Source organism: Mytilus californianus, unplaced genomic scaffold (assembly GCF_021869535.1).
Source record: "Mytilus californianus isolate M0D057914Y unplaced genomic scaffold, xbMytCali1.0.p SCAF_2, whole genome shotgun sequence".
NCBI classification, from domain to species: Eukaryota; Metazoa; Mollusca; class Bivalvia; order Mytilida; family Mytilidae; genus Mytilus; species Mytilus californianus.
Genome location: NW_026262668.1, coordinates 2,611,865 through 2,639,555, shown reverse-complemented (window position 1 = coordinate 2,639,555; position 27,691 = coordinate 2,611,865). Strand labels below are relative to the sequence as shown.

At 31.5% G+C, this 27,691-nt stretch overlaps 1 protein-coding gene across 5 annotated transcripts in view; it reads left to right on the top strand.

The window, feature by feature from the left end:
* LOC127729079 (perlucin-like protein) overlaps window positions 1–27,691 on the top strand; it is a 57,089-nt gene that overhangs the window by 10,861 nt on the left and 18,537 nt on the right. The window contains exons 1-3 of one of the 5 annotated variants that reach the window (XM_052236742.1): window positions 16,817–17,203; window positions 21,502–21,566; window positions 22,031–22,112. The exons of 2 other annotated variants lie outside the window; for them this stretch is intronic. In XM_052236742.1, the coding sequence (XP_052092702.1) occupies window positions 16,918–17,203; window positions 21,502–21,566; window positions 22,031–22,112 (433 nt within the window). In that variant the 5' untranslated portion in view covers window positions 16,817–16,917. Of the gene's footprint in view, window positions 1–6,461; window positions 6,916–16,816; window positions 17,204–21,501; window positions 21,567–22,030; window positions 22,113–27,691 lie in introns of those variants that run through there. 2 more of the 5 variants (XR_007994495.1, XR_007994497.1) reach the window with 2 other exon arrangements.

Genomic DNA, 27,691 nt, shown 5'->3' with positions numbered 1-27,691 from the left:
CCAAAGTATATTAAAGGGCGAACATGCACTTTATGTGCCTCCCACAAAAATTTACAAGTCACAATACATCTGGCTACTTTTATAAAACAATTTTCTAATATACCAAAAAATTAAAAAAAAGAATTTTTAAAGAGGCATTGTGGTTGATTGTTATTTTTCATTTTTGTCAATAATGTAATGTATGTAAATATTTGTTGGCTTGTTTTGAAAGATAACGATATTGATTTTTAATCAATTAATTTTAAGCGAAATTTCTTGATAGCGCCACATTATAAAAATTCAAGATCACAGGCCAAGTAAAAGTCAAAATTTTGTACTTACTGCATATCCGCGAAGACCAAGACATTAAGGATTCGTAGACATTATGCCCGAGTAGGATTAAATGACTCCTTGCTCAATGCTATATAGTGACCAAGCACATTAATAATCAATTGATGGTCAAGTGCATAGCTGGAAACCTTCGTATCTTATTCACATGTTTCTGAATATATACATATCATATTTGCCACGTGACGTTAAACAGTCGTCACGCAATCTGTCAAAGTTCTTTTATCTAATTTTCTATCTTTTGTATTGTTTCTCAGAAATTTTTAGATAATAATTCAATATGTCATTTTATTAACAGGAGAACTACCTTAATATAAAAAAGGATTTATAGTATGATTTTTAATTGATAAACCATCATATCACAAAGAAGAAGAACGTTAACACCTCCATAGTTACTTTACAATATTCAGTGATGAGAAAACCCCGCTAGTAGAGTGCATAGTGTCCCAAACTGCCCCTATTGAACGAGTTTAAGTTAACGGAATTTTGTAAATCTTGTGCAAAATTATAGGAAAATCATCATATTTTACAATCGTGATTGTCCTCGAAAGTTCCCGCTGGGCACGTTTTTTTTTAAATTTCGTGTTTTTACGGGGTACCCCTAAAGATACCGTATTGTACGGGGAATCTTTAACATGAACAATTAAATTATTGCCCTTTGTTGGTGGTTAAAATGATACTTAAAGGTAGTTGGATATAAAATATATCATATGACGAAAGCTGAAAATATCTATCTAAACAAAATTCATTCGAGTAATATCAATCGTTATGTAGAAACATGCAATTTAAAACAAAAATTAACAGGCTGATCTCCAGGTTGAAATTAAAAAAAAGAATGAAACTCCTTATTTGAGAAGTTAAAAATTACAAAGTTGGTATATCTGAATTGTATACATCTGTTTCTATGGGCTTCAAAAGTTTAATATAGGTTCATAAATTAGGATTTTATGCATCTTATATACGTGTTATACTTAAATTATAGTAAAGAGCTTCGAAGCATTTGTAAACTTTTAAATTGAAGAAAAAGAATTTCACAAAATAGTCCATTTTAGTAGGTGCAAATACATGTGGACCTTTTTTGGGCATAAACATGAATTCTGCAAAAAAAAAAAAATCCACAGTAACAGATTGATTTTTTTATAGCATTAATTTACAGTTCTGCCCCCGGCGACAGTTTTTGGAAAAAAATCCTACGTTTAGGCAATGATTTCATCGAAAAGAGAAAATCGAGTACACCTTTTTATGTTAAGACGTGTTTTAGTTGACTGTTTTGTCTTGAAAACGTATAAAGCAAAAATATTTGACACATCATTGCTTCAGATTCTATTATTTTTATATTCAGCTACCGGCTGATATAATTACATTAAAAATTCACAGAACTGAGAAATGGAATATATGAATCAAGTGAAATACCTTTCTAATGAGTCATAACAATTTTTTTACTAAAAGTTCTTGACGACAAACTTTACTTTTTTGTGCATAACTTTAAAAAAAATGTTTTTGTGTGTGTCATCTATGGTAATTAGTCTTCAACCTCGGAAAATTTTGAGTCTGCCCTTCCACGTACAATTTAGTTAGAATTTCTTTAAGCGTTTTTGAACTTCCCCTAGGCAACCGATCAGACAATAGAGTTAAGTTGACAAAAGACCTAAAAGTACATTAAATGATGCCTAATAGCTCGTAAATACATTTGTCTTTTAAAATACAAAAGTTCGTAATGATGCCATGTAGATAAATTTATCGGTTTTCGAGAGCTACATTAACAGCGCGTTATCCCTAGAATGGCTTCCACTTTTTACGATTAAAAAAATCAGGTGGTGTAAAGAGGAGATAATTTGACGAAGTAGAAGCCTGACTGTTAAGTCCACTCTTTTGCTTTGATTCAACACGTATAATCTGGTGATGTAAATCGTTTTGTAGCTCACACTTTAATGCCATCAACAAGGACAACTATCACTCATTGCATTTCTCATTTTTGCTTTTTGTATGGTTGATTTATTTGATTTGCATGGCCTTTCAGTTTGTAGAAAGTTGTTTCGTTTTATATTTTATGTCGGTTTTTCATAACTTTTAATTTTGTTATAATCCAACTGAAGTGTACGGACCAAGCCAGTCGGTCTCGTTTCAGATCTGGAATATGGCACACATTCATCATCTTGTTAAAGTTTGCCCCTGAAGTCCGGAACCAAGTTGAATGAAATACAATGAGATAAGTGTGTTATTTGTCAGGGTTCTCCTTCTGAATTGTTATTAAATGTTCGACAGCTAATATGGCAATGGAATATATTGAAATATATGTGCCAGGCATACAGGTTCAATATATTTGCCAAGATTCCATTTCGGATGTTTGTGTTTTCAGCGAAAATAATACTTAAAAAAAAACTGAAAGCTTCATAAAATAGAAGCTAGAACTCGACATCACTTTTCAGCCGCTCATTTTGTATGTACACGAAGATTTGTTTGGTGGCAAAACAAGCATTCTGTATTTCGCAAGTATTGCAAAGGTATCGATCATATCTTCCTGATCATATACCCGAGACATACTTGGTTAAAAGATTTAGAGATAAACTGGACAGGTATTACAGCGATTATTGTGTAACAACCAAAACAAGAGATACGCCTCATCGAAATAAAATGCATACGGCGTTTGACTGCGCAAACAAACTAACTATTGAATGCATCAGAAATACTTTGGGTTCTCTTGTGGTAGCTATCTAGAAAGAAATCACATTATGCGCCTAGGTTTTTTCCACACATTATCATGTTACACTGCAGCGTTTGGAAAATTATTGGGTGATGGAGGTCTAAAAGATTTGTTGGTCGTTCATTGGTTTACTCTTCCGGAACAGTAAATAAGATGTTGAATGAAAAGAAATTCAATCGAGCTATAATAGCTTTGAAGCTTTTTGTGTGTCATGGTTATCTAATTTCTTCAGATGGTGTTTATTAAGTCATTGACTAGAATTTATAACATCCATTCATGCTGCAGTGGCTGACATTGAACGCATGTTGCTTTCTCTGATGAAGGACTTTAGACAGTGGGGTTGCAATACATGACCAACATTTAAAATGTTGGGCCAAGTTTCTCACGACAGTAGATTTAATGCTACAAAACATTCGATCCAAAAGAGAAGGACTTCGGGGCTTACATTTGTCGTTATTTTTTGCTATTTTGTCAATCATTTTTGTCACAAATAGAGTGAACTTTCTAGATGATTGCCGGTTAATATGCTAGATATGTTCTATATACCCCAGATATTTTCCAGCGTTTGAATTTAGTAACTTGCTATTCAACAGAAGCCAAGTGCCTCAATGGGATATGGAGTGACATGACAACAGAAAAGACTGTCATTAAGGACACAAAAGGATGTGATGGTATTGTTAATATCACAAGACATAAACCTCCTTTGATACAGTGGTCCAATACTCGCCACAATGAAGCTGATTTCAGTAATAAGATAAAAAAATTGTTTTTCTGCTGTGTCTAACAAACGATTCATGATGAGGCAAAACAAACATCTACGAAAAAGGACGGGGATCATCTGAAACTTAGTGTAGATCATATGCAGCAGAGAATGACAGACCCCTTTGACTTCTCACTGCATCAAAACCCCCTTATCAACGTATCGACAGAAATGCATGCACCAAGAGATATTGAATCATTCTAAATGATCGATACATTAGACGATGGTGTCAAAATGGCAAAATCGTTTTTGACGATACTCTTGCAAGGGACCTAAATGGAAACTTTTATGGCCCGATTATTCGTTCAAAGTTATAGATTTCAAAGAAATCATCGAAAGTCACATCACCTCTGAGTCGGTCTTTTTTTTCTATTTTTAAGAATTATTTGGTACACACACATAAGGAAGCGGATACTCGCATATTTTAAATGCTTTTTATGCAGATAAGGCTGTAGGCTAGGTGTGAAAGGAATAAAGGGTATGCTATTAAAAAGTTTCCAGATACAGATACAGATGTATTGATCCTATGCGTTCACTACTTCCACTCAACTTCACATACATGAGCTATAGTTTTAGATAGGCATTATCACCTGCACACAAAACTTACGCCACTTCATACCTGTCCACAAAATATGTAATATTCTTGGGCCTGTTATCTGTAACATCTTCTAGCCACACATGTTGTAACAGGATGTGATACAACTTCATCCCTGTTTGGGATCGGTAAGTGTACTGTTTACAAAGTCTTGATAGACAACCCCGGACAATTTTTTAACGATTTGTCAAACCTTTTGAACTGTAGACGCATCTTGAAATCTTATTGCCAGGTTATATTATCTAAAATCAGACTCAAAACTGTTCATAGTGACTTAAACAATTTGACTACAATTAAAAATCCTCCTTTGGCAAACTGCCTCCGTGAGAAACCACTTTTAAACAACATCTTGTGAGAGCATCACTCCAAAACGATATGTCGAAATGTCAATACATATCTGCTTGCAGCAAGAAACACTGAATTCAACAAAGATGACGATGCATAAGATTTGAATTGTCTGTTAGTAACTTATTATTTATTGGTAGCGGTCGAATGGAAATTTAGCAGTCATAAGTATATTATGTGGTGTTTTTATTGGGGCACCACCTTTCTTTTTACTTTTGAAAGTGTTGTACAGCATATTAACAAAACAAACTGTAAAACTGTAAAAAAAAAACAATCATTGAAAAGGGCTTGACTCATAAGCTCTGCTTTAAGGTAAATTCACTGAATACCGCCAATTTGGATTGTAAACTAGCAGTGCACAATCGATCCAGTTCTTTTGCTTAAATCTGTGAATGTTGTAACAGACTGGAAATTAATGTGTAAGACTAGGTTTTTTTAAAAGAAAAATAAGTGGTGTATTGCATTATTTTTTAACAAATACCAAATATATGTTTTTGTATCAATTATTTTTTTAAGTCAGAAATTTAAGGGGAGATAACTCTAATAGTTAAATTTTTATAGAGGAATGTTTTCATGAAGATATATTCATTTTTTTACTTGAAGCATGAAGACAAGTTCGGTGTCACTATTTTTTCTTTTTTTTTTCTTAAAGCATAAAACCTATCTTCTCATATCTTCAAATGTCTGTCTCATAGATTTCTTTTTACTCACAAAAAAGTTCTTTCCATGAATAATCAATGAAAAATTAGGCATAACTTGCAGCTTGAAAAAGAGCACGACGACCCATACTTTTTATTATATTTATGGAAAAGGCATGGTAAAATCTACATCTTTGCAAAGTATAAGAAAATTCTATCTGAGAAATAGATACCGATGATCAATATTAATAACAATACATCTACCAATATAAGCATTGTTTCGGAAAGGATGAGCATTCTTTGAAATCCGATTATTATTCTACTTGTATTTGTATTTTTGGTTTCCTTAGTACAGGTTTAACAAATGTTTACCATTACCATCTATGTATAACTATAAAATTATGAATTTGAAACTGTATTACAATTTCTTAAGCGACTTGAGTAAGATAAGACTACAACTTTTATTGCTGAAAAAATGACAATATTTTTAACCTGTATATCTTTCCTTACAAAACATCATCTTTTTTTATCATTGTAAATAATAATCACTCAAACAGACGTGGTTCAAATGGCTGCCAACGAAAGGTATTAAGTTTTTACTTTAACCTCTGCAAACTATTGTATATATTCACATAAAAAAAATATGATAAAAATAAAAAAATTGAAATTCTTAAAATGTACTGAAATAAATAATAGTGCTGAGCAATAACTGATAGGCGAACGAATGGGATTAAAACTTGACTTGTAATTGCAAGCAATACTATATGTCATTATAATTCCTTGGTAGTGACAGTCATTTTGTATTTTTTAAACTATCGCCGCATATTTATGCATAACAAGTTAAATTTCTGTAAAATGTCATTTAGTAAGGAACATTTTTGAATTTTGCACATCATTTTGTTTCCATGTCAACATGAGACATTGTGAAAAGTCTAAAGTAAGGTGAAGTCAGATGAAGATCTTCACCTGCTATCAATCTTTCTATTGATCAGGTTCATATCTTAGAAGTAAATCGACCAAAATCTACGACGGAGAAGACGAATCGTACATAAACAATTCTTATATTTATTTGATATTCGTATTCTTTTGCAGGGTTGTTCGTGTTGATAGTGACACGTGGCCTATTGAATGATCAACAACACAATCAAGTTCTGTAGAAGAAAACTGTTCTTTTCTCTTTAGTATTTTTAATTATTGTTGTTGGGCTGTAAGTGCTTTAAAAAGTAAAATAACAGAAATACCGAACTCCAACGGAAATTGAAAACGGAAAGTCCTTTATAAAATAGGAAAATCAAAAGATCAAACACACTAAACGAATGGAAAACAACTGTCATATTTCTAACTTGGCAGTCATTTCCTTATGTAGAAAATGGTGGATTAAGCTGGTTTAATAGCTAGCTAAACCTCTCAATTTGTATGACAGTCACATATTATTCACTTATAGCATATCACTCTAATAGGTTATGATAACTTTACAAATCTAAGCTAAGAATGTTTAGTTTTAATTTTCACTTTGGTGCCTTCCGGCTGTTTTGTTTGAACAACATTGGAGACTATATTTTTTTAACAGCTCCAGAATAATTTAGTTATTAATGTTAGTATTGCTGTTGCAGAATAAATAATGCTCTTTAACTTCGTCCTTTTATTTTGGCCTTTTTAACCTTTTTGATTTCAGCGTACTTGATGGGTCTTTTATAGAAGTAAAGCTCGTCTGGCGTACACAAATTTTAATCCTGATATCTATGACGAGTTTATACATAACATTCTCTATCAGTATGACGGTACAATTGTTCATTGCAATCTCACAGCTACTTTAGTACAAGTAATCTTGATGTACAGTTCTTAAGATGCATATCAACTGTACATCCGTAAAATTGTATATAAACTGTACAGCTGTAAAGCTGTATATAAACTGTTCATCTGTAAATCTGTATATTAACTGTACAGCTGTAAAGCTGTATATAAACTGTATATCTGTAAAGCTGTATATAAACTGTACATCTGTAAAGCTGTATATAAACTGTACATCTGTAAAACTGTATATAAACTGTTGATAGATATTGTATCCCACAAGATGCAGTGGTAGAATCTATATGTTTAGCTTATACACATATTTAAACATGTGCAGTTAATGTACATTTTTACAGAGTTGCAGTTTATATACAGCTTTACAGATGTACAGTTTATATACAGCTTAACAGCTGTACAGTTTATATACAGCTTCAAAGATGTACATTTGATATGCATCTTTAGAACTGTACATCACGATTACTTGTACTATTATATGTCAAAGTACGGCCTTCAACAAGGAGTCCATTAAAAGCAGACAACCCTATTATCAAAAATAAAAACGCCGACAACAACCTGAACAATCAACATAAAACAGGAAACTACAGATTTGGTAACATGAACCCCAATCTTAAATGATATTCACCGTTCGATTCAGGTATATTTGGACTTGAGTAGTTTCAGCTGTTTTGTTGACGTATATTTGGCCATTGATAGTCTCAATTGTAAATTGCGAGCATTTTTGATAGCAAATAATTTCAGTTATGATATTCAGGTGTAATTTCTCATTAAAAGGTTGCGAAAAGAATTAGACATCAAGCAATATAAAAACAGAATTTTTGTTTGTATTACCACAAGCAAAAGACCCCCCCCCCCTCCCCCCCCCCCCCAAAAAAAAGAAAGCAAACATAATACAAAATACTATGAGTGAGCGATCCCTTAAATACTGCGTTTGAAGGAGGACTTCAGGATCTGAAGCATCACGAGTAGTTTTTGGTCTACAATCACACTTTTGGCATTTTAATCCTATCAAACATATTTGTCGGGAACATAGGATTTGTTATAGCGGAATAACTGGGAGATATTCAGAGCATATCAGGCCTTATATAGAAAGTTCACTATAGGAAAATGTATACATATAGGGACTTAAAGTAGATAGAGAACATGATAGTTCATTTCCTTGAAAACTATCTGTATAACATGTCCTCGTACGAATGGAGAACATGTTAGCGGGAAAATAGATTAGAATTCCGAATATCTCTTTTTAGTAAAAATCAAACAAAAGTCGAAGGCAATCAATGACCTATTCAAGTATCATAATGATGCCAGTTTCAGAGACTATACGAATAGAACACGATATTGGTTTCAACACGGGTTATTTTCATTACAACAAAGTTGAACCAATTCTGTACTATGTCTTCAAATTAGAATAGAGAACATTTATGCAAAGGTCGGACAAGTCAAATGTTTCAATACTTGTGTAAATGAGATTAAGGACGTTGATTGCATTCATTCTATAAGATCCTTTGATTGTTTAAAATCTGTAATTCGATATTGGTATAATTTACCTCAGATAATTTTGGCTATTCTTTTTTGCGATGATTTGTGTGATTTTCTATCACCTGTTCTGTCATATGGACTTGTATCTGACAAAGAAATCAACTTTATTATAAAAGGTACACACGCTTATATTTTGTAAAAAGTACGATCGGTGAGCGTTTTTCAGTATTGTTTGCTTCAATGGACACCTGAATGAAAAAGTATTTATTTTAAACTCAATTTACGATAGTTCTTCTAAAAATCTAGTGTAATAATTCATCCTTCGGTGCATGCCAACAGCGTCAAATGTCATTGTAGAAAAGGCTGTCGTACCGATCTTGACGTTTTTATATAATAACAATAAGGATAGCCAAGACTGTTGTTAGCAGAATTTTGTTTTGAGATATTATCTGTTGCTTTGATCAGAATTAAATTTAACCTGATAAAGTGTTAATTGTTTTGGTCAGATGTGATTTTCAAATGATAGATTCGACTGTCTGGCTCATTGATGTTTTGTCTTAGTTCGGTTATACTATGCGCCATTTATTTAAGGCAGATGTTTAAAGTTCAATTTCCTAGACTAGAACGATGTTTTCATAAGCAGGTTTGTATATTCAAAATGTATTTACGACTTTTCAACGTCACTAAATTACGTCGCTCTTCTCCAGATTTCATTGCTCTTATAGAGGTCGAAACAGTTTCACAAAAATGATTTAAATTCCTCATTTTAGTGGATCATGCAGAGTACTATTCAAAACGGGTTCACAAAGTGAATAATCCCATTTTCATAAATTGATTTTTTTGGTGGAAATTCAATAATTTCAGAACTTTTTTTATGCCCCCGCCGACCCAACAAAAACTTGAAGTGAACTGAATTACTCTGGAAAGGTAATCAGTTTCTGCTACATATCCTTACGAACTCTTGTTAAAATCCGATATGAAGTAATCGGTGATCAGGCTGCATGCCAACGCAGATTGCTAGAAAGATGAATAAAAGTAGCTGGTCCCAGCAAACACACGACATATTCACGACGTTGGCTGAAGGTCGTATTAACGTCGTGATAACGTAAGTAAAAAAAAAAACCGTTATACACTGACGAGCATGTGACGTTGTGAGATAACGTTGGTACAACGTTGATTGGAGGTAATAGTTATTAATGGAACGCCATCACTCCCTCATAAGAAGAAATGACTATGCCATGATGCAAATGTTGCTTACAGCATGTGAAAATACTTTTACTTCATATGAATACTTCATTACATGATGTGAATTCTTCATTACGTGATGTGGTTACTTCTTTACATGATGTGAAAACTTCATTGCGTAATTTGAAAACTTTATGTTCTATGATTTTATTTATTTTGGTTAATATATGAAATATAAGTTGAGTTAAAAGTAAAAAATACCATAATAAAACAATTGGGAACTAAACAGTTTTTTCCGCTTCACAGTTTCGAAAGAAGATGGAACTAATAAACAAAAATTCGTGAAATGTAGTTTAACTATCATAGCTCTTATTTCCCCTTCTTTTACCACAGTTTGAACAAGTTAAGTTTTGGTAATCTTTTAAAAATTCATACCATATTTAACCCCATTGTTTATTGTTTATTGCATTTTTTATATTTATTCTTTATAGTAAATTAAATCATTTCTTAAAAAAATAAAAAAATAAAATTAATGCAAATATAAAAAATATGTAAAACCATAATGAAATATAAATGAAAATTATATATTATATTAAAATGTTTAGAAGAAGTAATTAATCATATATCAATCAGCTAATGATTGTCACGTGTCAGGTTATTGATTGTTCGATGTTTAACTGATGTATTCTGTCTTAGAGATAGGAGTGACTCTTAGGGATAGGAGTTACTCTCGTATTCCGTCTTAGGGATAGAAGTGACTCTCTGTTTACTGATGTATTCTGTCTTAGGGATAGGAGTGACACTCGTGTAACTAGGATAGTTCAAACATAGAAAGCTTGCCAGACTTCAACTACTTTAAAAAATGGAAATGTGCGAAGTTAAATTCTTAAAATCAATTAAAAAACTTAGTATATAGTATAAATAAGAAGATGTGGTATGAGTGCAAATGAGACAACTATCCATCTAAGTCACAATGTGTAAAAAGGTATACAAATGAATTAAGAGGAAGCTTTCTGTTTCGAAGTTCTGTACTATCAGCTGCTGTCTAGAAAACACCAAAAAAATACAGTTTGAATTAGTACGTTGTAACAACGTTGTGTGTATGGTCGTTAGGCCGTTCCTTGGAGTCTTCAAAATAATGTTGTATTCACGTCATTTTGTGACGTTGTCACAACGTTGTAACAACGTTGAATTGTTTGCTGGGTTTATGTGTCAATGAGACAGAAACAATACGACAAAAACGTTAAGAGATCAACATATACACCCAAATTGTATAATATGTAAGGCAAAATTAAATTTTAGAAAAACTATAGTCGTAAGAATTTTCCAAATCTAGTAGAGACTATTCTAATTGGGTTTCGTTAATTGGTCTTGACATATTTAAACGAACCATTGAAAGTCCACGGCAGAAATTGGCTATGTTAAAAGGCCTTCAGTATCGGGGGGAATTAATACTTTTCAGAATGTACACAATTTATACAAATTTAGACAAAAATTAGTCATTCAATTAAAGGTTTTAAGAGTATAATTTGACTTTTAGTTTATGGAGTAAAATCATTCGCAGAGGAACAATCAGTAAACTTGATTACTATACAGATAATGTTTAAAAAAAAACCAATATATACCCCATAGACAGCTGTGATCATTGAATGTTGATTTGTTATTTTCGGATTTTCACCGAAGATACCGTACAAGATTATTGTATACAATGGATTTTTTAATTTTTAATAACAAAACCCTGTTGAAGATAGTCATATTATTGAAAATAACAAGAATGCAAATGGAGAGTGCTTTGATTTGTTGTTCATAGTACGAGTACAGAAGTGTAAATGTAAATATAATAATTTTGTTGTTAGGAGTACCGAAATGGTTTTTAAAAAATAAAATTTGTTGTTCATAGTTCGAGTACAGAAGTGAAAATTTATCGTCATACTACATACTTATCAAAGGCGGTACATATAAAAAATTGTAAGACGAGATATAAAAGAAATGCATTACAAATTGTGAAAACAGGTTAAATTAACACGAAAGTACGATTTGAGAGTTCTCGCAGTTACTGAAAGCTACTTAAAAGCCAGAAACAATTAATAATAAAAAAATAATGTATCAGAAACTAAAATCAGTTAAAACACATATCAGACAGGGATTTAGTGTTTTAACGCCATGGGCAGTCAAAGAAGACATGACTTGTGCAATGCCAAAATAAAAGTAACGACAGGCAGTAGGATAGTTAGGATTCAACCTTATAATAAATATGTATGATGTTATATATAGATAAAACAATTTCTAAATAGAAAATAAACGTGGATGTGTATACATACATCCCAAAAAACATTCGAAAAGAATACAAATTTAGTTATGTTTTAATTTGTTGTTGTTAAAATCGATGTCAGTGCCAATGAAAACAATATTCAAAGAGCTAAGTACACTGTCGTGAACGGCGATATTACGTAGAAATACAGTGTTTTGAGTCGCTTTTGACGTCAATATGAAGTCTTTTGAGTCTCTTTCATTGTATATAAATTGAATTTCTATTGAAAGCGTTAGTCGTGATCGGACTACCGTGGCACAAGGTTGCTTATAACCAAAAACCTAAATATATTATATACAGAGGCTCAACGACGCAGACTCGAGTCTTAAAGTCGCTAATCAAATAAGGCATCAACATAGCTTTTCTTCAAAAAAGAAAAAAAAAAGGTCACAGTGATTCTTATATTATTCACTTGAAATACCAAAAGTATAGTAATGATTATTATTAAGTTCCAACGATTCTTTACATATTATGAATTTGAATCTTCTCAAAAGTACAGTAAAATCAGGCGTCGCAACTTGTACATTTGAAAAGTCGACATAGCTTATATAATTATAGAGATTTCTATATTTACTTGTGATTAAGATAGTTTATTTAAATACATGCGTATATAGTACTTGACCAGAGTTACTCACTAGCTTGCATACTATTAAAATGTTCTTCATTGTATGTTGATAAATTAAAAATTGTCTGGATTACATATATATATAATACTTCATTCAATCATTAACTTTATACGAATTGTCTATTGAAACAACGCATCTTTAATTATATCACTTGGATTAACTAACACTATGGGATAGAGTTGACCCAAGGGAGCAGTCATTGGAAAGAGTATATTGCGGATTATAAGTTTGTTTGACGGGTTGTATAGTTTTGCTAGTGCGTCGTAGTTTTACTTCAGGGTAATAAAATCGCTTTAGCAACACAGAGCGAAAACGTTACAGTATTTTAAAGGGGCATTAGCTACGATTTAGACCAAATTTTAAAATACGAATCTTTTTGTTTCAAGTATCAATAAAAGCGGAATTTTGAAATAAAATTTCGTTATAAACAATTAGTGTGGATCCAAATTTATAAAATTAAGAGCAAAAACATCGCTGATGCATATTGACTTGCAAGTGAATAATTCGACCTCATGTGAATCCGTATTCATGTGGATTTCGATTTAACCCCTTAGCTAGAGATGGGTTACGCATGTATTAGATGTATTCGGCTGTTAAAAGGAAAGGAATGTCAACATTGAAAGTGAAACAAGGATGAACCATTTCGTTGACTGATTCGAACCACAAAAAAAATCATTCTTATACAGGTAAAAAGGATGATTAACTTATTTGTTTCAACCTATAACATGAAATCAAACAGACCTAGAAAAAATTAAACTGCACGTTGTTGCTATCTATTTATATGTATATTTATGTTTATATCGGATTATATGACCGTTGGCAATCTTCGGAGGTCATCTCGATGGTTAATGATATGGCGTCTTGACTCAACTACAGACGAAATGCTGATATATATTGTCGAGCCCATGCATTGTCAATTGTTTATTTCAGACTTATTGTAATGTGTAAATACGTTTTATTATGTTATAAACCAAATATGAGAATTTAAGTCAAATCGGTAACCATGAACTCGCCAGCTAATGCCCCTTTAAAGTCGTAGCGCCCAACACTAAAATCATATATGACGCACTGTTTCTTTCTTTTTTGTAATAAATCTAGCTGCACAACTCACATGCTGAAACCATAACAGTCTTTTTGTTTTATGCACTATCTTAAGTGTTGTGGTAGAAGGTTTAGATATATTATGTTCGGTTGAGGAAGCCAATGATAATTTGATAGGTAAATTGTATAAAAACTTCTTCAATAATTTGACGACGTGTTAACAATGAATAAAATTTTCCTCAATATGAAATACGATTCTTTTCACAAAGGGCAGACTATCTTAAAATAATGTTTTGGATAACGATTTTGGTAATGAGATATTATTTTAAAATCATTTCCAATTAGGAAAACTCCACATTACAATATTGAGACTACAAACTCTAATACGCATCGACAAAGAAGTATAAATTGAAGGACGAATGTTATGAAAGAAATTAATCAATCGAGGCAACTCGTTGAAACAAAAATAGATTATCATCGAGTGAAGACTTTTATATTTGTATTACTTGATTTATTTCACTTGACTGGGCGGAGTTTAACTGGTTCGCTTATCATAGACCAGTCCATCTATAGACAGGTGTTTTGGGATAAACTCATCAATGAAGTGTCCAGTTATGGTTATTGATCCGGTTAAAATATGTAAATACTATATGTGTATTTGCAAAGTAAATATTGAGACAACGCCTTTTATTTTCTTGTAAAACGGAGTTTAAAAACATGTAAAATTTTTCACATTTTGGAAATTGTAGATATGAAAGTATGACTATGACGACGGCAGTTGCAAAATATGCATATTTCGTTATCTTATAACGTTTTGATATACTTTTTTTCCTCCTTTTATTCCGAATGCATTTTTTGGGGGGACGGAGCAGGGTAAATTTCCGTATGGTAGCCTCACTAACAATACCATACAATACAATACAATATGCTTTATTTAAAAACACTCCGTCACATTGACATGTGAAACAAGAGGTAAATATATACAAAATACAATCACATACAATCATAGAAATAAATAGACCACTATCAAAGGTAGCTTCTGCAGTTCTCTTTGTAAAGGCTTTTACCGGAGTGTGCGTCGGTTGCTGAATCTGCGACTCGAAAAACTTTGACACGTTGTAAACTATTTCTTTTGACTGAGAGAAAAGTATCTTTTTACGGTCGGCCATGATTCGTAATACAGAATGATTTACCCGAACTTATATAGCAGATGTGCTTAAGTAGAAAATCTAAGAAGCGGTAAAACATACACACCTAAATCGAAAATTTCTTTTTTTGAAAGCTATATATTATGATCATATTTAAGGAAAAAAAAATAGGGTGTAAATATTTTTATCTTTTATATATAATTTTTATAAATCCAGTTTAATATTAAACTCACAAGTAGATTAAAGGTTTTAAAAAGAATAATACAATAGCCGATATTTTGAAATACTAAGCTATAGCACATATTAATGTTATCAATTTTAACCTTTTTTATTCGTCCCATATCATACGCTCAGTTCTTTTGTTGATCCGTTTGGTGACACTGATAGGTGATTAGAAATCAAGTATAATAATTATAACGGCAATCATCCATATCACACACATCTTCAAATAGACTGTCCTTATGCAAATTAAAACGTAAGCTCCGCCCGATCAGTTGAAAAAAACATTGGTAATATGCCTAAGTAGGATTTCACTCATTTATTTATTGCAATTTTACAATTTTACTACTTGGGTGAAATTAAAATAAAGAAATATCAATCACAATGAAAGATACAAAATCATAGACCATTGTGTGATTCTTTTATTATCAATGGCTTGTGGTAGAACGGTGGTTCACTAAACATGACAGATAAATCTAATTGAATAGATTAGAAACAGTCTTAGAAAAATGATTTTTATTCAGGCGAACTTTGTATATGTAAGAGAATGATAATCCCTTTCTTCATGATTAAGTACGAGCGTTAGCGAGTACTTATCATGAAGAAAGAGATTATCATTCTCATACAAACTTAGAATATTGTAAAGTGTTCGAGGCTTAAATGATCTCTTGATTGGTTGTATTTAAGAATTAGTTTCATTGTCAGTGCAATGTTTGTATTTAATGCATGACTTCCTTTTTAGGCATTTCATTTATGGATTAGTTTTGGTGATGTAAGGACTTTCTTATCGTTTTGGAAAATATAATAGATTGTGTTTTAGACATTAGATGACACAACTGACAACATGAATTGGTAAGAAATGTTTCCTGATTGTGAGAATGGATGTAAATCGTGTTATATTTTAGCGAGGAATTATCTTTTTTTTTATTATTTCCTGTTGAAATCAATTAATTCAAAATTTGAGTTACAACTAAATTTTATTTTACAGCCAATATTTAGTCCAGTCCTTTACATCAAATACTACCTCATTATGTCAAGGAAATGTTCAAATACAATCATGCCGTTAAAAGTTTAAAATATATTCAAAAGTTAAACTAAATTCCTTTTTTTCTAATTTTTATCAGAATATTGGAAATTACTATTCTCACCAACAGCGGATCCAGTAATTAAATATTTTTTTTTTTTTTTTTTTTTTTTTTTTTTTTTTTTTGCATTGCTTTGATGATATTTATTTTTTTCGGTAATTTGAAATGATTAATATTCTCATAATAACGTTAACGGTACCGATTTTACTGCACAAGTAAACTTCATCTTATTTTGATTTTTTTCTTTTAGTCAGTTTTAATCATAAATTCTTTCAAGCTGATAAATGTGCTTCAGGGCATTTGTAACTAATTTATAGAAACTCTTTGTTTTGAACTGTAAGTAGGCCTTAAGAATAGGATAATCCCTTACTAAGAACATGATTTTATTCATTCTTCACAATTAAGAAACACCAAATCCTACAATTTTATAGGCCGAGAGCACTTTGCTATATTCTAAACATTAATAAATATTTAATTTGTAATTGGTTTGTTTTTCATCGATTCAAACCAAGCGAAAAAATTCTTATATATTAATTAAATCGTTCACCAAGCGAATACTAGTGTCATAAGTTAAAAGAACGAATAAAATATTCTCAAAGCACCAACAGTCTCAATAAACGGGTTTTGCGGACAAATGTCAACATCATGGAATATTTTACATTTATTTTGATATATTTGATGCTTGTCAACGTAATCGTGGTTTATCCCCAAAAGATTGACAATTTTATTGCTAGTAATCACAGACAAATTGAGACTGGTTCTTCAATCATCAAAGTGCGCTCTAAAACGGAATGCATTTCTTTTTGCATAAAACACAATGACTGTTGCTTTGCAAATTACCGGGATTCCACAAAAAAATGTAGTGTTGGAACAACGAACAGATGTCATGCATCATCCATATACGCATATGGCTGGCAGTTACTTAGAAGAGGTAAGGAACTCACTCAAATAATGTAAATAAATGGTTTGATGAAAATTTAAGATTTTCTTTCTTTTGCAATTTAGAACATTAAAATAATTTCTTCAATTGTCTTATAAATTTTAAAATTAATAAGAAACAAAACGTCCTACTCCCTCAGACAAAGGTCAACTTAGATGGTTTTGGCTAATATCATAAGGTCCTTTTTGTTCATATAGCTCTCCACGTGTTTCACAGTCAGGATTCTACTTCGTCAAAATTATCTCCCCATTACGCCACCTAATTTTTATAATCGTAAAAATGGAAGCCTTTGTAGTGATGACGTGCTGTCAATTTAGCTCTTGACAACCGATAAATTTATCCGCATAGCATCATTACGGTCCTTATAGGCAAGTTGTATTTTAAAAGACAAATGAATCTATTGAGCATTATTCAATGTACTTTTATGCATTTGGTCAACTAAAAACTATTGTCTGGTCGGTTGTCAAGGGGCATTTTCGAAAGTTCAAAAATATTTTAAAAAGTTCTCTAATTAAATATTTCGTGGAAAGGCAGACTAAAAATTTTCAGAGATTGAAGACTAATTACAATTGATAACACACACAAAAATTGATGTTTTTTTTTGAAGTTATGCATTTTTAAGATCCTCTTGAAAAGTCTGTCGTCAAGTACTTTTAGTAAAAAATTCTTATTCGAACACTACTACTCTGTTGTTAAGACTCATTAGAAAGGTATTTCACTTAACCCATATATTTCTTTTTTTAGGACTGTAAATTTTTAATGTTATCATATCAACCTAGAGCCCAAATATATAAAAATAATAGAATCTGAAGCGAGATGATGTATCAAATATTTTTCTTTTATAAGTCTTCAAGACAGAATAGTCAACTCAAACACGCCTGAACATAAAAAAGATATACTCGACTTTCTCTTTTCGATGAAATTGTTGCCCATTTTGGGTATTTTTTCCCGTAATGATTGTCGCCGGGGACAGAGATGCAAATGAATGCTTTAAAAAGATCAATCTATTATCTTTCTTTGGGTTTTTTCCGGTGGAATTTATGCTTATGCACAAAAAAGATCCACATGTATTTGCACCTACCACAATCGACTGTTTTGTGAAAAATTCGTATATAATTTAAAAATTTACAAATATCTCAAAGCTCCATACCATAATTCAAGTACAAACACATACATAAGATGCATAAAATCCTAAATAAGGCACATTCATTAAACTTTTATAGCCCATAGAAACAAATGTAAACAATTCAAGTTTAGCAACTTGGATTTTTTTACCTTCTCTAACAAAAAGTTCCATTTCTTTTGTTGAATTTCAACTGGGTTTCCGTCTGTTCATTTCTTATACATCCTTGGGTTTCTGATACAGAAAAGCGCTTCGGACTCATACAATTTATAACTGTTTATTTCATTTTGAACAGTATATTAGCAATACAGCAATAATACCTTCATCGAAATGTAAAACAAATAAATATTTGCATTGTATGATAAATAATAATCCAATTACAAGTGACTATATGAATGTTTAAATTTCCCTCATCCATTATTACTATAACTAGTAGTACAATTAGTATGAGAATTCATAGAAGTCTCTTATTCCGTCAAACTTTAACGGTGTTGTATATTTTGATTTAAGCGCTTATGTTCCGATGAAATGTTCTGACGATAAAAACAGTAGTATTTTTTTCTACATAGATAATACTATTTTTTTCGAAATTATCTACTTTTCATATATTTGATAATATAAGTTATATCTTAATACCAAGTTTACCTGCGAAATATAAAATGCTAAACATCACATAAAAATAGAATTTTGGCAAAATTCAACATTTTCTCCCAAAATTCCTCCAAAAATATTTTTTTTAAACATTCTCCAAAAATAAAAATAAAACATAAAAGGTAATATTTGACAATGCGCAGCAGCATCAGTGTAGTTCTTCATAGGAATTTTTCAATTTTCCACCCTGATAAGTATAAAGATGAGTTAAAACATTTTATTTTCTAATTTTTTAATTTTTTTTTTATTTAAGCAAAATTTCATTCACGAGTGTAAAAAATTGTAGACATTGAAGTCAAATGATGGCATGATATAGTATCTATAACAACCGTAATTTTATACCAAATTTAAATAGAATAAGAAACATTTGTAGAAAATATTTCAAGCGTCCGAAACACATTTCTGGATTAACCTTCATCAGGAAGGTTGAGACTTGAAAATTTGAAAGGTAAAAGTAGGTACCAAATTTTGGTGATTGAGGAAATATTGCATTTTTATGTACATTTGATTTCGTGGTTTTGTCAAAGTCTGCACACAAGCCTATAACAAATTTGTACTTCGTTGAATGTTAAAAGTCGATGTTCACCTTAACCCTTGAAATCCACGACAATTGGTTACCTATGAATAGTAATGAATCAACGGTACCATTAAACGACCTAAAACAATTAATAGCCAAGATTAGCTTTGAACGAGAGAGTTGCAGCTTAAACTTGTTATTCAAAGATAAGTAAAAATTGTTTTATACTCATAAATCCAATCACAGTGCTTAAAAGTTGAATTCCTTCACTTAAGTATTGTACACAAAATGGCAAAATTATGCCAGGAAAATTAACTACTGCTACTATCTCAACAGCTTTCAGTTGTAAAAAGAATGAATTTTTGTGTAAATTATTATAGTTATATTATATTCAGTAAGATGGTCTCACGCACAATTAGCAGGATACATTGTTTTGTACTGTTTTGCCTTGTTTTCTTTTGGTAGATGTACTACGAGAGTCTCAAAACAAATCATATACACAGTGATAAAAATTCCTTATGTTCACCTGACCATTCTTTTTGCAATTTGTATGTGCATATTTACAAACCCTTGTTATTGTCTTTAGATAGTGTGAGAGTTATAGATTATAACATGTCCTTTCCCATATATCATCCCGAGACTCCCATATCAGTCCAAAGCGCTAGCTATACCAGGGAATGGACATGTTATAATATATTTATCACTTATTACACAAATGCTTAAAGAAGTAGAAACAATTTTATCATTCCGTCTGTCAAGGTCCGCCACTGAAATAACATCTTCATTAAGATAATCCCCAACCGTTCAAAACTATTGTCCTTGAATATTATTATCTCAATGTCAGATTTTCTTTTAGTATTAGTGTTCTTTATTTCTTCAATAAATTCCGCTGCCATTTTTATCAACGTTTCTCGTAATTCTCACACTATCTAAACACCAGCCCAGTAGCCAGTACTTCGGTACTTGCATGAAAATACGGATCTAGTGTTATTGAAATTTCCTGTTACAAAATGTTTGAAATTATTTAAAATTAAGGAATGTACCTCCCTCATGCAAAGCTCTGATTCCCTGCCCGGCTTTGGCTATACTTTTTTTCCTTTTTGGCTTATATCTCTTCATTTTTTTAATAAGCTTTGGATTTTCAAATGTTTTGACTTTGAGCATCACTGAAGAGACATTGATTGTCGAAATGCGCATTTGGTGCAGAAAAATTGGTACCGTTTATGTTATTACTACCACTGGGTCGATGCCTCTGCTGGTGGACTGATAGTCCCCGAGGGTATCACCAGCCCAGTAGCCAGTACTTCGGTACTGGCATGAAAATACGGATCTAGTGTTATTGAAATTTCCTGTTACAAAATGTTTGAAATTATTTAAAATTAAGGAATGTATCTCCCTCATGCAAAGCTCTGATTCCCTGCCCGGTTTTGGCTATACTTTTTTTGTCCTTTTTGGCTTATAGCTCTTCATTTTTTTAATAAGCTTTGGATTTTCAAATATTTTGACTTCGAGCATCACTGAAGAGACATTGATTGTCGAAATGCGCATCTGGTGCAGAAAAATTGGTACCGTTTATGTTATTGTTGTTGTTGGGAGGAATGTTATCACATATTTGTAGCATTCTAGTCATATTCCTGCCCGGGCAAATAACCAGTTATTGTGCCCTGTTGTGAAATCATAAGCGTTCCTAACAACAATACCGTTATAACACGGCACAATAACCGGCTATTTGCCCAGGGTAGGAATATGACCTCTGCGAATCTGCAGTTATTGCATATGCAAAATCCAATGTGCATATTGAAATGAGATACCGAGTGAACATTATGTGGATTAAGTTTTTATACATTATATTACCGAAAAACATTACGAGGTAATATGCTTATATACACTAGAAGAATTTCCCGCGTTTTGACAAATATAACCTCATAAAATTTTTCAGGATTATATTTGAGTATGCCAGATTCCTATATGCTGCGGTAATTTTAATCATAATTTCAGGTAGAACCTACAAGAACAAGGTGTTTTTTCATATTGGAGATTCAAAAATTTGGTCTGATGCACAGGTTGGTATCTATTATTTGAAGAAGATGAAGCTTGAACAGTAAAAAAAGACAAAATAAAGTCGTCAAAGCATCACAATAACACCAATATTGAGCAACAATAGTCTAGCGTTACTTTTAAGTATGGGGAATTCCTTTTCTCTGAATTGGAATTTCGTGTAGATGAGACACGCCTCTTATGTATTAAGTTATAAGCCTTGTAACTTTGGTATGTTTTTAGTAAGAATTTCCTTCCACTAGTCGCAGACATGCTAATTATAATCTGAATATACCATTAATTAACAATATACAAAAGGTCATACATCTTTATATATACGTGTAACTGGTTAAAGCAGTATGGAGCAATGGCTATCGAGTATTGTTTTTCTTAACTTATCATCAATGCATTAATACATGTTAAAAAAATAAATATATTTCATGTTTTGCTCTATGTAAAATTCCTGATGTTGCAATGTGTTTTCTTTTAGGACAACTGTGGCAGTTTTGGTATGAGACTCGCAACTGTTAGTAACTTTAACGAAAACGAGTTCCTTAAATCTGTTACTAATTGTAAGTTACTATGAATTTATTAACGAAAATAAACCAACGAACTCAATAAACGATTTCGATACTTAAATTGTAAAAAGAATTTCTCGTGCGATTAACTCGTACAAAGACATATATATATATATATATATATATATATAAGTACGTCTCAAGTGACAACTCTACGATAGATCCATGCATTGGATCACCAGTGAAGGTGATACACGGCTGAAAACACATATTATATTCAAATTACTCTAAATATCAGCACAACAATGTTAAATCTGCAAATTTGCGAAAGCAAATCTTTGTTAATCTCTCGCCGGGATTCGAACTCATGCTTTTGGGATATCGTGACAACACCGCCTGCATTGTGTCCAGCGCTCTAGACCACTAGGCCACCTAGATTGAACTAAAAATTCAGATTTCGGTGGCCTAGTGCTACCTTTCCTCGGCAATAGAATCTAGAGTTGTAACACAGTACATGATATATTAGGCATGAAGATGGAATTGATTGCTAAATTATCTGTCGCACGATCCTTTACGACAGATAATTTAGCTAATCTGCAATCAATTTTATTTTCATGCCTAATATATCATGCACTGTGTTACAACTCTAGATTCTACTATATATATATATATATATTTATATATTAGTATCATCATAATTGCAAAGCATACAAACTACACACCTCTTCTTGCCAACTTTTTTTTTTCTGTTATGCACTTTCATTAATTTTTAATTTTGGACAGAGCAAAAAAAAAAGAAATGACAGAATAATGAACATTCTTAACAATATGGTAAACATAACCTTGTACTAACTGAAGATAATCCTGAATTATTTTAACACCTTGAATGTATTTATAAAAAAAAGTTTAATTATGCTTTCATCAACGTTATCTGGTCTCTGATGGATACTTTATTTCATTGGCAATCCTACCATATCCTTATCTTTGTTAGATTGTCCATATTTAGGTATAATTGTATTGGTATAGACATGATAAATTAACTGAATTATAGGACAAACGAGACGATGTCAATTTCACCCTGAAGATGTACTTGTATTCGAAACATTAAAAGTTCGTGCAAGTTTCGATTATAATCAGATACGAATAAATTAAGCTATGGTACCTTATGAAGATGTACGGTTTTATTAGAACATACTCACTCATCCTCGTCCAATGGAAAATCAGTATTTGCCTTTCTATTTTTCATAGTACATGGCTTTCCATGCACTTTAAAATGCTACACATGAATGACTTTTCATTGTAGATTAATTATAGGTTAGATAATACTTGGTCATGTTTTATGAATATCTAAAGCCCGAGGCGTAGCCGAGGGTTTTAAATGTTCATAAAACATGACCAAGAATTGTCTGACCAATTTAGAACATAGTCACACCTTTGAGTGACATAACAAAATTAGCCTCTCATTGTAATAACCACACTTTGATACTAGCTCACTTTAAGTGTTAACATGTTTAGTAAAAGGGATGTTAATCATTTAATGGTCATTTCAACAGATGTAATGAAAGAGCATTTCGTCTGCTTTAGGTACAATTTAATCTTGTATATCTAAAATTCCTTCATTTCATAAGCACACAATGTTATATAAATCAGCTTTCCTAAAATTGTATAATTTTTAAATAAGGACAAAACTTCATCAATAGATTTTGATTTACAATTAATTCAACATCAAGTGCTTGCTTATTTTTTATTGACGAATGTATTGGTTTTTTTCTCTCATAAACTTCCTTTGATTTTTCTTAAAACATTGAGTTTTAGGTCTGGTATAAAAATTAGATTAAATATTACATGTATTTTACCTACGCTGTTGCCCCCTTTTATTATTTTGTTTTTTTCGGGGGGGGGGGGGGATATGTACCATTAAAAAACATTATTTCTATTTTTCTGATTTCATATATAATACCGGGTAATTAGACAAACAACAGTACTCAAGATATTTTCTTTTGCTCTTTTTCCTTGGACATTGCCTTGGGGGTTGTACACTTCGTTAGTGCAAATTTTAAGAGTTCACTTTCATAATTAATCTACAATGAAAAGTCATTCATGTGTAGCATTTTATAGTGCATGAAAAAAATAGATGAGAAGATACTGATTTACCATTGGTAGAGAATGGGTGAGTATGTTCTAGGTAAAGGTTAGACAATACTTGGTCATGTTTTATAAAGATTTAAAGCCCAAGGCGTGATCTTACAAAATTATCCTTTTCCATTGTAATATTCAAACCTTGAATTCACTTTTGATAATGAAGTGTTAACTAGGTTAACAAAAGGAATGTATAACATAGGTAATGATAATTTCAATGGATGGAATGAAATAGCACTTACATAATTTAGTGAGGACAAAAGGATAAATTGTTCAAACATAGAGTTTTTCTTCTGCTTCCGGTAAAATTTAATACTTATATACATTACATTTCTTGATTTTAAAAAGCACACAATGTTATATAAATCAGCTTTTTGAAATTTGTATATTTTTTTTATTATTATAAAACTCACTCTATAAATATCTGAATTACAACCATTCAAAATCAGATGCTTACTTTTTATTGATGAATGTACATGGATTGTGTTTTTTTTTTCGAAAAAAAATCCTTTGCTTTATATATCAGCAGTCTGACATTGTTTTCTTGAAGGACTTTTATGATATGTTTGTGAGTGATTTGGTCCAGTTTATACACCAATAAATTCCTTAAAAAAGGCGTTCAATCCTTAGAATTTTTTAAAATTGGAGATAAAGAATTGATTTTTCCACATTCGTAACCTCTATCACACGTATATTGTATATTTGTGTTATTGAAATGGCCTGGTGCATGAATATATGTGTTGGTTAACGCAAAAATGTGAACTTCGTGAAATTTGCTATCTGAGAAAAAAATAAACTACAAAAATAACTTGTTCAAATGAATGTTATTGTGTTTATTATTTAATTTAACGATTAGCGCGAAGCGAAAATAAATATTTTTAACATCGAGCCGGATTGTGTAATTATCGCCGCCATCTTGTTTACATTGGTTACAAAAGGTAGTTCGGTCAACGTCGTCTATTGAAAAATAAACAACGTCATGATCCACTATCGGAAGCCCTCTCGACCGATCATATTAACGTATTCCCTAATATGCAAGCCATATAAGAATTATTTCATAATTAATCTACAATGAAAAGTTATTCATGTAAAGCATTTTATAGTGCATGGAAAGCCATTTACTTTGAGAATTAGAAGGAAAAAACTGACTTTTCATTGGACGAGAAGGGGTGAGTATGTTCTAATTATAAAAGTGAACTCTTAAAAATTGTACTAACGAAATGAACAACCCCCAAGGCAATGTCCAAGGGAAAAGATTAGAAGAAAAAAATCATGATTACTGTTGTTTGTCTAATTACCCGGTATTATAAATGAAATGAAGAGAATAGGACTACAAAAGCATTTTAAGTTCAGATTTCAACGTTGTAAATGCTATTTAATGGTATATATAAAGACCACTCCCCATCCCCCCCCCAAAAAAAACAATTGAAAAGGGGCAAAGGTGTAGGTAAATCATATGTAATATTTAATCTAATTTTTATACTAGACCTCAAACTCAATGTTTCAAGGAACAATGACTGTTGATAAAAAAGAAATCAAAGGAAGTTTATGAAGAGAAAAAAACCAATACATTCATCAATATCAAAAAACAAGCATGTGATGTTGAAACGATTGTAAATTAAAATTTATTGATGAAGTTTTGTCCTTATTAAAAATTATACAATTTTAGAAAAGCTGATTTATATAACATTTTGTGCTTTTTAAAATGAAGGAATTTTATATATATAAGATTAAATTGTACCTGAAGCAGAAAAATCTTCATTTTTGAATAATTTATCCTCTTTTGTTATCACAAAACTATCTCACTGCTCTTTCATTCCATCTGTTGAAATGACCATTTAATGATTTACATCCCTTTTACTAAACATGTTATCACTTAACGTGAGCTAATATCAAAGTTTGATTATTACAACGAAAGGCTAATTTTATTATGTCACTCGAAGGTGAGAATAGGTTCTAAATTGGTCAGACAATACTTGGTCATGTTTTATGAACATTTAAACTCCTTGGCTACGCCTCGGTATTTAAATCTTCATTAAACATGACCAAGTATTATCTAACCTATAAGTAAAATATAACCTAAATGATACAAAAATACCAGGTGCAAAATAATCTGACCATAGAAATTTATGTAACACTATTTGATTCACACATATCATGACTTTAAAAAAAAATCTTTTATGTAGACTTTAATCGTTAACACAATGAAGAATTTCAAATCAGCTCTCAATCAAAATTACGTCTTATAAAGGATGTGAATAGAATACATTAGAGAATGGAATCGGGGAATGTGTCAAAGAGACAACAACCCGATCAAAGAGCCGAAAACAGTCCAAGAATGAAACAGATGTTCAACGCAGAGAGAAAATCCAGCACCCGGAGGCGGGCTTCAACTGGTCCTTATAATAATGGACGTCACACTTAACTCCAAAAACATACAAACGAACCAAAATAATAAAACAAAAAATTCGGACAAGATGAAGAAAAGCTAGAGGGTCCTTGTAGCACAAAGTGTTATGTGTATGGATGTTTAGTGCAGATATTAACGAAGCACTTACTAAAATGAATCCATATAAGAAGTATAAAATAAGAACTTACACGCAGCAAGACTTTAAGAATCTTAATAGAAATTATATTCGGACAAGTAATATGATTATCTGTGGACAACAGTATAGAAAGTTTTGCTGGATTTTTTTTATACATATATTTATCTACGGGTATCACATGTTGAGTATAATCTGCTAACCCTTGTGGAGCAGCGGAGATTATTTCCGACTTTTGTTTGGGTTCTGTTTTTCTATTATGTGCTTTGTTAACTGTTGTTTGTCTTTTGTGTCGATTTTCGTTTTTTATCATAGCGTTGTCAGTTTATCATCCACATATATGAGTTTGAATATCCCTTTGGTATCTTCCGCCTTTCTTCTACCCTTTGTCGTAAATAGAACCAAAACATTTAAGCATATATCTCATATTGATAATGTTTTTAAATATCTTTCAAAAGCATGGATCACAAGCGTGATAAATTACTAATCCAGGTTAAATGGTTCTTTCCTCCGACAGTCCAACGCTTTTAGATACGTACTGACTTCTATAATTATTTTCATTAAATCTTTCGATGAGACGTCATTAAAACTGTTAGTGTTATTTACGATTCTTTTATTTTCTTGATCGAGATCTTGCATTGCTAGTTGTTTTTTGTATTTGTTTTAATATTGTATTCTTACCCCAAGGGTTGATCATAGAAAAATAGTCATCCATATATTTCATCTGTATGAAAGTAAAACCATATCTAAAATATAGTTCCTCTGTTTAGCTGTTCAGAATGTATACCTTAAGTTTCCAGACATTCCTATCCTTCATCCCGGTCGATCCACTCTCCAGAATACTACTTATTGAATTTCTTGTTAATTTGTTCTTTGCTTGGTGGTCATGAGATGTTTGCCACTCGACGTAAAGTAAACACCAGAAAAGAAAAAGAATCAAACTTTTATTTT